The 12,662-nt window shown below is 37.9% G+C and overlaps 2 protein-coding genes across 2 annotated transcripts in view; one reads left to right on the top strand and one right to left on the bottom strand.

Moving 5' to 3' along the window:
- The window catches only part of l(3)72Dn (UTP4 small subunit processome component l(3)72Dn), a 32,090-nt gene extending 20,117 nt beyond the window's left edge, over positions 1–11,973 (bottom strand). The window contains exons 1-6 of the mRNA XM_076203849.1: positions 11,834–11,973; positions 6,853–6,917; positions 6,299–6,477; positions 5,571–5,655; positions 2,934–3,028; positions 965–1,065 (exon numbers count right to left, since the gene is read on the bottom strand). Coding sequence (XP_076059964.1) covers positions 965–1,065; positions 2,934–3,028; positions 5,571–5,655; positions 6,299–6,477; positions 6,853–6,917; positions 11,834–11,958 — 650 coding nt within the window. The 5' untranslated portion in view covers positions 11,959–11,973. The remainder of the gene's footprint in view (positions 1–964; positions 1,066–2,933; positions 3,029–5,570; positions 5,656–6,298; positions 6,478–6,852; positions 6,918–11,833) is intronic.
- A 195-nt stretch (positions 11,974–12,168) lies between these two features.
- The window catches only part of LOC143036461 (uncharacterized), a 40,991-nt gene continuing 40,497 nt past the window's right edge, over positions 12,169–12,662 (top strand). Inside the window, exon 1 of the mRNA XM_076203846.1 lies at positions 12,169–12,198. The gene's annotated coding sequence lies outside the window, so the exon portion shown is untranslated. The remainder of the gene's footprint in view (positions 12,199–12,662) is intronic.

Below are 12,662 nucleotides of genomic sequence, written 5' to 3'. Positions count from 1 at the left end.
TGGAAGGAAGTAAAAAAAATGTGTGAAGAGGCAAGTAAGGAAGAGAAGCAAGATTAAGGGGATGAGATGGACAGTTGTTAATGAAGAAGGTTGTGATAAGAAGATTGCCTGAGTTTTTCAAGTTGCTGAGTGTAGAGGAGCGGGAATCTTTATACGTGATAATGAGAGATGTCAGGAGAAGGACTATGATGGGAGAAGAGAATTATAAAGTTGTATCAAATATATGAAAGATGGAAAGATACATCAGTTGGATGGTTGACATGTGGAATGTCAAACAAAGGGTGGTGCAGTTATAAGGGAATGCTGGTTCAAATGTTTAAAGTGCGTCTATGAAAAGGAAGTGTACTTGTGGACTGAAGGAAAGCACATGTACTTCCACTGCACAGGGTAAAGAGAGATAAGTATATATGTAGTAGTTTTAGAGGGATCAGCCTGTTGAACGTGGTGATACTGTGTGTGTTAATTGTGGGGATTAGATGGGAAACTGAGGAAGTAAATGGGGAAGAGAAGTATGGGTTTAGGAGAGAAAAAGGGTGTATATATGATGTTTTTGTATTATGATAGGTACTTAAGAAGTATTTGGTAATGGTAAGGATTTTTTGGTCTTTTATCGACTTGAAGAAAGCATATGACAAAGTCGATAGTATTGTGGAATGTACTGCAAATGTATGAAATATAGAAAAGTCCACTGAGCCTATCAAAGGTTTTTCTTTTTTACGTGGGGAGCATGGCATGCAAGTGGGTTGGAAGTGGAGGGAGAATAGTGTGCAGTGAATATGGAGCTATATCAGGGTTCTGTGATGTTGCCAAACATACACACAGTTGTCATTAAGGTAGTAAAGCCAATGGACAATATAATTACCACCATGAGCTCTTCAGACGATCTACTAGAGACAATAATTTTGAGTTATGAGAAGTAGGGACAAAACACATCCTAACCCATGTCTATGCACAGAATATTTACCTTGAATCACCTGTGATGATGGTCATATCAGGCAAAATGGAGACACACCAAACAATGGTTTCTTTCTTGCGGGACGTTCTTCCAACAGCAAATCTTGAAATCTTGGAAGATATAGAAACAATAAGAAAACCACTTTGATGAAAACTAATGTATATCATTTCAATTAGAAGAAACCCTAAGTTAATCATGAAAACATATACCTCTGTGATTAATACAAAACTAAACTTTATCCAAAACATTTGATGAACACTATATACCAACTAGAGTATAAGTAACAAATATTCACTGCCATACAAGTTGGCCAATACAATTAATCACTAGGCCATGAAGACATAATGTTTTCTATAGAATTTATTAGGAATATAGATTGCAATAACAAAGAGGCTATTTCAATCAGACACTTCACTACAATGACATAATCATTTTATGGTTAACTGATGCTGGATGAATCTAATCTGTTTAGGGAACATCATCATAGCCAGAATCTAATCCCAAAATTACACAAAATTAATTACCTGATCCCATCTTTGGCTCTACTATAGCCATTGAGTCTTTCAATAAGATATGCTGTACAGACTTTATATGCAGCATTCTTTTATCTTTGGTGACTGATCTCCATTCATTTAAATAAATTATTACTTTTAGCTTCTACTATCTATATACCAAAAGTCGTTTTCCCCCTTATATGGGAGGTAGCCAAGTCAAAGACACATTCATACTCCCACCCATTCCACTCCTCTTCACCACCCTTTCCTCCCTCTCATCTTAGCTCCTCATGGATGACGGGTCATCCCTGTATCCTGCCCGCTACCCTGGGTCAGAAGTAAAGTAGCATGACACAGTTTTAGTTCCTACTACTCTCCTTAGAGACTTCATGGCTTTCAGTTGTTTTGTTCATATGTATTAATTACCCTTTACTTTGGGGGGGGGGGCAGTGGACAGGATGCAGGGATGACCTGTCATCCGGGAGGTGCCAAGATGGGAGGGAGGGAGGAGGGTGGAGGGGAGTGGAATGGGTGAGAATGGTTTCTATCCCTTTTTCTTTTTGGCTACCCCCGTGTAAGGGGAAAAAGCCTTTGGTATGTGCATGTATGCATGTATTACTTACCCAAGCCAGACACTATCACTTGTAGGAAAAAGAGTACAAGTTTATTTGAATTTGATTATAAATCAAGAAAAAATCAACCCTATCTCACATCTCCTTTTCCTGCCCCCTCTCCTCCTGACCTCCTCATTTCTCACTCTATCCAACCTTGTAACCCTTACCATATTTCTGACATTTCATCTCAAATACATTTAAACTCTTCTTCTCTTATGTTCCCTGTCTCTGCCCCATACAGTGCTGTTGGCACAACCACCCCTTCATACAATCTCCTCTTAACATCCATTCCCAAATGTCTATTTCTCATTACACCCTCTAATTCCCCTAGGCACTTACTTGCCTCTCTCAAACTACAATCTACCTCCACCTCCACTCCTCCTTTTCCTGTCACATGTGACCCCAGATATCAAAAGTTATCCACTTCCTTCAGCCTCTCTCCTTTAATACTTCTAAATTGCTGCCATCCTCTACCCTTGTACATCTCATCACCTTACTTTTACCCACATTTACCTTCAACTTTCTCCTATTGCACACCTTCCCAAACTGCATCATTAACTTCCTTAATCCTCCCTCTGATCCTGCGACAAGTGTGTGTTGTCAGCAAAAACCAATTGACTTACTTCCCACTTTTCTCAATTTTCTTTAACCATTTCCAATCCTCTACCATTGCACTTACCTACACAAAATGAGGTGCAGATAAAGTGAGAAGTTCGTGAGCACGTAATCTTTGGATGATAAATTCATCCAACTTATATCCAAGCCTCAGAATTTGATAACGGGCATGCCTATCACCAGGTTTAGTACATAAGAAGATTAAGACATTCAAATTAGTACAAAACATGTATATTATGCACAACAAATACCTACCTGCCCTTTGGACAGTGACCATAGTCTGACAACATCAACAGACCCAGTAACAAGGTATTCCCCATTCTCATGCCAGGCTATGCTCAGCACTCTTCCTGAAGAGAGAAACATAAATGTAATAGTAAAGTCCATCTATTATGGCTACCCCCTGTATAAGGGGGAAAAAGCCTTTGTTATATGTATGTATGTATCTATTACACTGGTTTATACACACATACATATCAAAGGCCTTTTCCCCTTAATAGGTGGGGTGGCTGAGTCTATAGATATATATACCAATTTTTCCCCTCCTTTTAAGGAAGGTAGTCAAGTCAAAGGCATGTACCTACTCCCACTCATTCCATTCCCCTCCACCACCCTTTCCTCCTCCTCATCTTAGCTCCTCATGGATGATGGGTCATCCCTGTATCCCACCCACTGCCCTAGGTCAGAAGCAATGTAGCAAGACCTAATACATCCACAGCAAGGCCACTTCACTTAATCTGTGACCCCACTCTCCATCCCCTCATGCAGAAAAAGAGAAGACGGGGAGAAATTCCTTCAGGCTGTGTCATAATATCATTCACACACAACCACACCCTATCCCTCATCTCCTGCCCCCTCTTCCTTGAATAACAGTATCATCTATACATAGCCACTCTCCATTCATCCATATCCCCTGCCTTCTCCCTTCCTTATTCAACAGAAATCCCTCTTACTCAATGCCCCCGTCACCCCATCCATCCATCTCATCCTTGGTCATCCCCTCAAATTCACTCCCTCTACTTCTGCCGTTCACACCTCCTTTACTAATCTCTCTTCATTACCTACCTCTTCCTTCCATCCTACCACTCCTCATCCAATCAACCACATTCTGTTCAGATATCTCAACCTCCGTTCTCTTTTCTTCCCATTTTCTTTCCCGTTCTTATTAGGTGTATAGCTCTACTTCCATCATTATCTCATGCCTTTGGCTTGAATTCTGTGGCTCAGTCAAACCACAAAAAATATACACTCTACTATGTCTACATATGAATTACAGCTGTATTAGATGAAAATTAAAATATTTGTAACAGCTTATAAAACCTATATTCTTTAAGCATATAAAACTGAAGCCCATTTAAATATTTTCACAGTTAACCAGTACCTTCTATAGTTCATATGGTTCTCCAGATGTGTGACATGGTTCCTAGTTGAGTTCTCCAGATGTGTGACATGGTTCCTAGTTGAGAACAACTAACTAATCATCTAATAAATTTGATTCAATCAAGACTTGAAGTAAAGGAACAAGTCCAAGAAAAAATCTAAGGACTTCTGTTCTGTAACTACAAACCACAGTCACTATCCGAGTTATGACGCACGCGAGTTACGACCACCCGTACTTACGACCATGTCTAGCAGATGTCTATTATGAGTTTACTGTATATGTCTGGCAGCACAGCGCGTAAGATAGTTGTAGCAGCCCAGCATCGCACACGACATTTATGGCAGAGATGGAAAAGTTGCTATACACGTGGTTGGAAGATAATAGGCAAAGAAATGTGAAACAGATGTTGCAAACAGTGCAAAGTAAGGCTACAAGTTAATTTTGCATGTTGAAAGAACGTGCAGGTGAAGAATATGCTTCACATGAATTCATAGCGAGTGCTGGGTGGTTTCGTCGCTTTCGAGAGCGTTACCAGGTTCACCACGTGTTGTCGAAAGGTGAGGCTGCTAGCAGTGATGCGCATGCAGCTAAGCCATTTGTGGAAGAGTTTGATAAATTAATTAAGGATGAAGGATATTTACGTATTTAAGACCACGCCTAGCAGATGCCTATTATGAGTTTACTAATAAGAGTACTTTATAAGTATTTTCTTTCTTTAACCTACCATATAATATTAACAAGCAACTGAAAACAATTCTGTATACAACTGTAGGAGAGAAGCCAACCACAGAGTATGGGATCCAATGTATTTAACGCTTCGCCCAGCAGGGCTTCTTCAGAAATAACAGGTTTTTTTTTTTTTTTTTTAGGTAATCGACTCATAAGATGGTCATTAAGCCTGATTTGAATTTGTACAGTCTCGACGTTGTTATGTATGTGAACACAGTGGACAAACATCTGACTCCTTATATAACCCAAGCTTACGGGGAGAAACGAACATGAAACTGGTGTAAACACAGTTTGCGCAAATTGCTCGTTACTTTGTTTTTAAAATTGCTATAGGTTTATTTATTGTAAAAAATACATTGTTTTGATTTATACTATCAATGAGAGATATAAAAGCAGATTCAAAACATCTATGTTTCATAGTATGGTTTTTATATTTGATAATCTTAGTAATATTCCAGTCAGCATTGTGGCCTGTATCGTATCTATGTCTAACAATGGCATTATTCATATTGTAAATTTTCATATCATATACTAAGAAAAATTATAAAAATTAAAATAAAAGGCATATAATTGATAAACAGTAAACAGCTTGTATATAATAGTATTCAGTAGAAAAAATGACTTAAAAATGCAACAGATTGATATCATGTATCCCAGAGTATAAACCTCGTGTCGGCCATTTTAATGGGATCCGACTTACGACTGGTTGGTCGGAACCAATCTAGGTCGTAACTCGGATAGTAACTGTACTGAATTCCGAGACAAAACTCAAGACTATTTACCTTCTTGCTTTTCCAGAGTTTTGTCATAAATCAATCCTTGTGCGGTTACATCCAAAAGACAAATGTACCCCTCTTCAGTGCCAGCCTATGAAAAACATCAATCAATTAGTCAACAATAACAATTTCTAACTCAATTTTCAGTGACCGCAAAATTGAAGCCCTTTAATGGATGGTAACAATTTTCACACTCCCATAGATCTCTTTGGGAAGAAAATTAATAAATAAGCAAAAGCAATTTCATGTAAGTACATGTATCTATCAATAAATATGGTAGTTTGGGACAAAGAACTCTGGACATCATAAAGAACCAGAAAAAAATATAGAATGAAATAGAATAATACTGTAAGTAGAAAAAAAAAAAAAAAAAGGAAGAGAGAGAGTGAGAGAGAGATAGGGAGGGGAGGGGGGGAGGGAGGGAGGGAGGGAGGGAGGGAGAGAGAGAGAGAGAGAGAGAGAGAGAGAGAGAGAGAGAGAGAGAGAGAGAGAGAGAGAGAATATGTAAGAGAATGAGAGAACATGTGAAACAGGGAAAGAAAATGTGAGAGGAACAGTACATGTCAGAGAGAACATGAGAGAGAAAGAAAGAACACAAGAGTAAAAGAGACAAGAGGATGTAAGAACACAAGAGAGAAATAGTGAATGAGAGAGAGAGAACATGAGAGAGGATGAAAAGGAAGGAATGAAAGGTGGGAGGGAGGGGGGTTACAAACATATAAAAGTTAACTTACAGCAAGTTTCTTCTTATCTGGTGAAAGAGCAAGACACCAGACTGGACCTCCGGTAACAGCAACAGTAGACTGCACTTGATATGTCTGTAGGTTATGTTCTGTCACAAACCCATGTAGCCCCGCACTCAACAGCTTCTTTCCACACCAAAGCAATGCTTCTACTGAATTCTCTGGGTTACCTGTAAATAGTTTTTATTTTCACACAGGGTTATATGCACAGGCTGCGCCCAAGGGTCCAAGTTAGAATCGATAGACTATAAATCTTTTGACCCAATTACATTCTTCAAATTTACTTAATTTAACAGACAAAAGAGTGTGTGAGTATGTGTGTGTGTGTGTGTGTGTGTGTGTGGGGGGGGGGGACATTTTTTTTCTGAAGCATAACATTAAGCAACCCTTACACTATGGATATGTACCCTGTAAATCTAAATTCAACATACCTAACACACTCATTAGAATTAATATAAACTACAATCACTACATCAGTGTGAATACTGAATATATTTGATAAGTACCCTTCCTTTCTGTATAAACAGTTGGATTTAGCTACTCACCTGGTATTACTCTTTCTCGACATGGCTTGTGATGACAGTTCCACAATTCTATGGAATTATCCGCTCTGAAATTTTAATAAAAAAAGTTTCAATTATTCTACATAGCCCAAATTCACTTTGTTGACAATGTCCACTAATAATGAAGAAAACTGAAAGTGACACAAGTGAAGGTCATTAATCCAGAGAAAATTACCTCAGTGTCTTACATTAACTGGAAACCTGCAGCCAATAAATGTTTTCTGACTTCCCCATAGACCTCTCTTGGAAAAAATGGGTGGCTGTCTGTATTAAATATGAGAGTCTGTTTCTATCATTGCTTAGCCATTCTCTTTACATCCTCCACTGGCGAAGAACTTGAGTGTCCTTACTTTAATGTTAGACACTTCCTTTAGTGACACCATCACAACCATAGGAGGTAAATGGGAAAGAATGTTGGTCATTTCAAGCAGGCATAAGTAACCAACTCCCCATGTAGCATACTGTACTGTCAGTACTATTTTTAGGTTGTGGAGTAGATATAGCTATATTGATATAGGGATGACACATGTATACCTAACCTAACTACTCACTTGAGATGATGCCGCTCAAACTGATACCCGTTATAACCAACCAACTCCCATAGATAGATTCACCAACAACAGCTCATTCTTTAACTCTTCTTATCATCAACCAATCTCCACCTTTCATCTTCAAACACAAACCTAAGCCTCTTATTGAATCTATTTACATATGACCTTGACCTTAAATGGTGTGTAATACTAGACCTACGCCATGGTGGCCACTTTCATTCATGAGGAGGGATTGTATGTATGCATGTATATATATATATATATATATATATATATATATATATATATATATATATATATATATATATATATATATATATATATATATATATATATATATATGTGATGAAAGCATGAATGAATGTTGCATAGTGTGCCTGGATGGTTAGTATGGATGTGACGTGATTTGTAACGTGCAATTGATGTGTGATTCGGAGGGGAAACAAGGGGTATGTAGTGGGGGAATGCATGGGGTGGACGCCAGGGGGGGTCCCAGCGTCGCCTGCCATACCCTGGATAGCATGCAATGCAAGCCTAGAACTGGTGTTGAACACACGTGTAAAATCCTCATATTTGTTAGTCAGAATAAAGTGAAGAAAGTGACACTCCTGCCTTTCCCTGACCCGGACAATTGTAGGCGAACTTCTGTCCATCGCTCGTGATTCCATGATCATGACCCTTGCCCAATAGAAAAGGTTAGTTAATTGCAGAGATCTGTTACATATATATGTGTGTGTGTGTGTGTGTGTGTGTGTGTGTGTGTGTGTGGAAAAGGTGGTAGAGAAACGCGAGTTAGAGCGAGAACACTAGATTCCTGACGTTTCGACTACAAGTCTTCTTCAGATATGTTGAGACATTGTGACAAATTGAAAAGGTGGAAAAAGAGAGTCATGGGCCTCGTTCTCAGTTTATTCCTGACCGGTTTTGCTTGTAGCTTCTTATATATTCCTGATATTTCGACTACAAGTCGAAATATATATATATATATATATATATATATATATATATATATATATATATATATATAAATATATATAAATATATATATATATATATATATATATATATATAAAGATAGACACAGTCACAGAGAGACAGAGTGTGTGTGTGTATGTGTATTCACTTTGTTATATCTTATGGGAAGGGGAGCCTCCACTCCCACATGGCCCAACCTCGAGGGGAGCTGTATCCAACAGCATTGTTGATCAGCTCTAATACCAAAATATGAAGTAGAGGTGTGGAAATGGTATGTCCCCCAGACTGGTGGTGATGGAGCCATCTAAAGCTATGACAACTAAAAGTTGTTGGAGTTGTCGTGATTCAGATGGAAAAATATACAAATTGCTGTGCAAGTGGGTGAGACAAAGGTAAATTTTTAGAAGTGTACACCAACATGATATAGCAATAGAAAATTAAATAATAATTTCATAAATTATAATACATTAACATAATATGCATTATTCTTGGCAGAAATCAATAACAGAAAAAGTTGCTATAAGCCACACACAAAGATTCATAGCTGTTTCAACTGCTTGAGACACCATCTTTGTTTTGGTAGATGCGGAGGTCAAAGAACTCAAAGTATGATTAATTCATCTATTCTAACCTAACCTACCTAACCTGCATTTAGCAATGAAATACCTGCAATTCTAGAGGTCATCAGGGTTGTCGTCTTCAACCTCTAAATTGATTAAAACAAAGATGGCATCTGAGTCGACTTGACTTCATTCATTTGTGCATAGCATTTAGCAATGTTTTCCGTTACTGATTCCGGCCAAGAAAGATTCATTACATTGATGTATTATAATTTACCTGGTAATGTAATGCAATATAGCATTAAAAATTTAAATACTAATCTTGAATATTATAATACATGAATGTAGTATGCAATTTTCTTGGCAGAAATAAATAACAAAAAACCTTGCTACAAGCAAATCTACTAACAAACGAAGCCGATAAGATACAGTCCAGATGCCATGCTGTTGTCTGTCAAGTCCAGTCACTCTTAGATGATGGCTTTCACGTTGTGGACCAGGTGTTCTCCAATTCCAGGTGACGTTAATAAGCACTGTTACAGAGGCAATGCGACTTCCTTGGACTTTATGAGAGAACACGGGGTTCAGCCATCATCTGTTAATTGCCGAGGTACAATAATAATCTGGCCATCAGCATCCGTGATGACAACAATGACCCGGATGATCTTTAAAATTTGAGGTACCGAATTACTAAAGAGGTTGGTGTTGTTGTTGTCGTTCCCTAGACTGTCTGTCATAAGCTGCCTCATGCTCATTGGTTGTGTGATTCACCATGGTCGAGGATCACGTGTAGGACTCATATGTAGGTTAGGTTCAGTTAGGTCGGTTGGGTTAAAATAGATGAATTTAGCATCCTTTAATTTCTATGACCTCGACATCTATCAAAACACATGGTGTATCATTCCACCACAGCAACTTCATTCGTTAATAAATAGGTTAGCTAGGTCAACATGAAAATGAAATTCCTGATATTTGAGCTGAAGTAGTTCTCATGGGATGCAAAAAGTCGCTATGAGTATAATGCAATTTGAATTATCCATCTAGCTGTCCTAGTTCTCGAGATATTGCATTTTGAATGGAATTAAATCGGGCCTATTTTTTCCCAGAAAATCGGGCCGAAACGTGCGGTCTGACTAATCGCCGATCAAACGTAAACAATGACGGTTTTTACTGACAGGCACAATTTTATATAAATATTTAATATATGGTTGCATTATTTGACCTATTTTCTATAAGATGTGTGATTTCCATGTAATTTGATCATAGAATTACGTTTCTATCCTTTGCAAAATTACCCACCACAGCTACGAATACCGTCAAATTACATTAAAATCACACATTTTAAAGAAAATAGTTTGAATAATTCAACTATATGCAAGCTATTACACTAATAGCACAATAGTAACAAACTTAATAGTGTAGTTTGATCCATACCACCAGTGATCATAGCGGGCAGGACGAATCGTAGCTGTGGTCCGTAATATTACGGAGGATAAAAACGTAACTTCTCTTTGATCAAATTACATGAAAATCACACATTTTAAAGAAAATAGTTCAAATAATTAAACTATAAGTCTATTACACTAATAACATAATAGTAAGAAACTTAATAGAGTGAAGTTTGATAAGATGGCGGGATGGATGTTGATGTTGTTATCCGATAATCCGACCCGATAGAATAAAAAACTAATTAGTACCACCGATTTCTCAGCTCTACCGTATCACGCTGCCTTTATTTTGGTATAAGAATAATCCGCGAGACTTGTAGTTTTCGTTATTTTTGGTTAGTTGCCCGCACTCTGAATTTATTTAGCTCATTTTTTACGCTGAAACATAAACCAATTTTCGATTTACTGCTGAATGCAAGCCGCCATGTTTATCTTATGTTTTTATGTTCCGACATGTAACTGATGATGTAATTGTTTGAAATTTACTACGATCGTAGTAAATACACTCGTATGACATTTGTATGAATGAAATATCCGGCGGTATGTAAATTTGGCCGTTTGCATGGCGTGCGCATAAAATGACGCGCTATTGTGCTCCTCATCGACGGTGGCGCCTCTGGTGTTTGACCTACCTATATAGGTTTTAGCAACTTTTTTGTTATTGATTCCCGCTAAGAAAATTGCATATTTCGCTGATGTATTATAATTTACAAAATTAATAACTAATTTTCTATTGGTATATTGTGTAGGTGTGCACAGCTAAAAATTTACCATGCAACCTAACCTATCAAACTGATATTGGCTCAAGCTGGCACACATTCAAACCAACCTTCATTTGAATTGACCAACTGCTGGGTAAATTTCATACGACAATTAATCAATGAAGTTCATGTTAAACAGCTGGAGGAAAGTTTTGATAGTGTCTGAATATACAGGTGGAAGTTGAACCCAGATGTCCCAGACGACCAGCTAATCTTCCTCCTGAGTCCAGTCCCAGAAAAGTCTTGAGGAAATTCTGGGCTCAAAAAAAAAAAAAAAAAAGTAATGAAGAGCTAAATAAAATATGATTGGTGGCAGCTAGAAGAGAATATGTGCCACTTGATGTATCAAAGGTTGACTGAAACTGTTCAAAACTCCTCGTTATCACAGGTAGGGCTTCATAAGTTCATCGAACAAGTGCAACTAAATACGAAACAGTAAGCGTGGCTAATTTCACGAATTATATGAATTTTTTACAATACCATAAGACATTTGTAGCAGTGTTTCACTGAATATACCATACATATTACTTGAAGTATATAATTTTGTGCAAGGCCGGTAATGAAATGAAACTCGTCTGAATTTCTCAAAAATAAAACGTGGGAATGAATGAAACTGAAACGGAACTATTCACACATTAATTGATACCAATTGCTGACTAATCACATACCTCGAAACGGCTAGCTGCTTCTTTTCTTCATTATATGCCATACAATGAATAGCTTTCGGGGTAAAATCATAAAAGCGGACATTGTGTATATCAAGGGCTGCCATGGTTTTACCCATGCTGCCCATGATTGTTTACACACATTGTAGATATGGATTCAATTATGTAAAATTTGAAATAGGCACCAATGATTATATTTTTCAAACAAAATAGATATATACAAATGTTCTAATAAAATTGAAAATTCAATGAATGCTATCTATGATACTAAATATTTACAAAATATCTTCAACATATGTGACGTCATAAGCTGCCTCATGCTCATTGGTTGTGTGATTCACCATGGTCGAGGATCACGTGTAGGACTCGTATGTATTTACCTAGTTTTTACCTGGTTGTATTTTGCGGGAAGGGGAGCTACGCTCGTGGTGTCCCGCCTTTGCATATCGCAGTGTCTAGTTAGCTCTTAAACTCATGAATGGTTTTTGCGCACGCTATTTTTTTGTCCTGTTTGTTCCAAGTGTCCACCACTCTGTGGAAAACTTTTTCTTCAGATCTCTTCCATAGCAGTTTTTTTTTCTTTCCATGTCCTCTTGTGTTTCTCTTGTCCCAGTTTAACAAATCCTGTCTATCGAGTATGTGTGATTGTGTGTCTGTGTGTGTATAATTCACCGTGGTCTTGGATCACGTGTTGAACTCGTGATCGACAGCTATTTCCCTCCCAAAAGAGAGCTCAGAGCTCGTATATGAGAGATCTATGGGTAATACTGTGACCGTACACGCACACACACACTTAACTCCCCGCCCACGAGAGTTGGAGTGACAATCCGCA

Source organism: Oratosquilla oratoria, chromosome 20 (genome assembly GCF_046742065.1).
Source record: "Oratosquilla oratoria isolate Oo_2021 chromosome 20, ASM4674206v1, whole genome shotgun sequence".
Taxonomy (NCBI): Eukaryota; Metazoa; Arthropoda; class Malacostraca; order Stomatopoda; family Squillidae; genus Oratosquilla; species Oratosquilla oratoria.
This window is presented reverse-complemented; position numbering and strand designations above follow the sequence as displayed.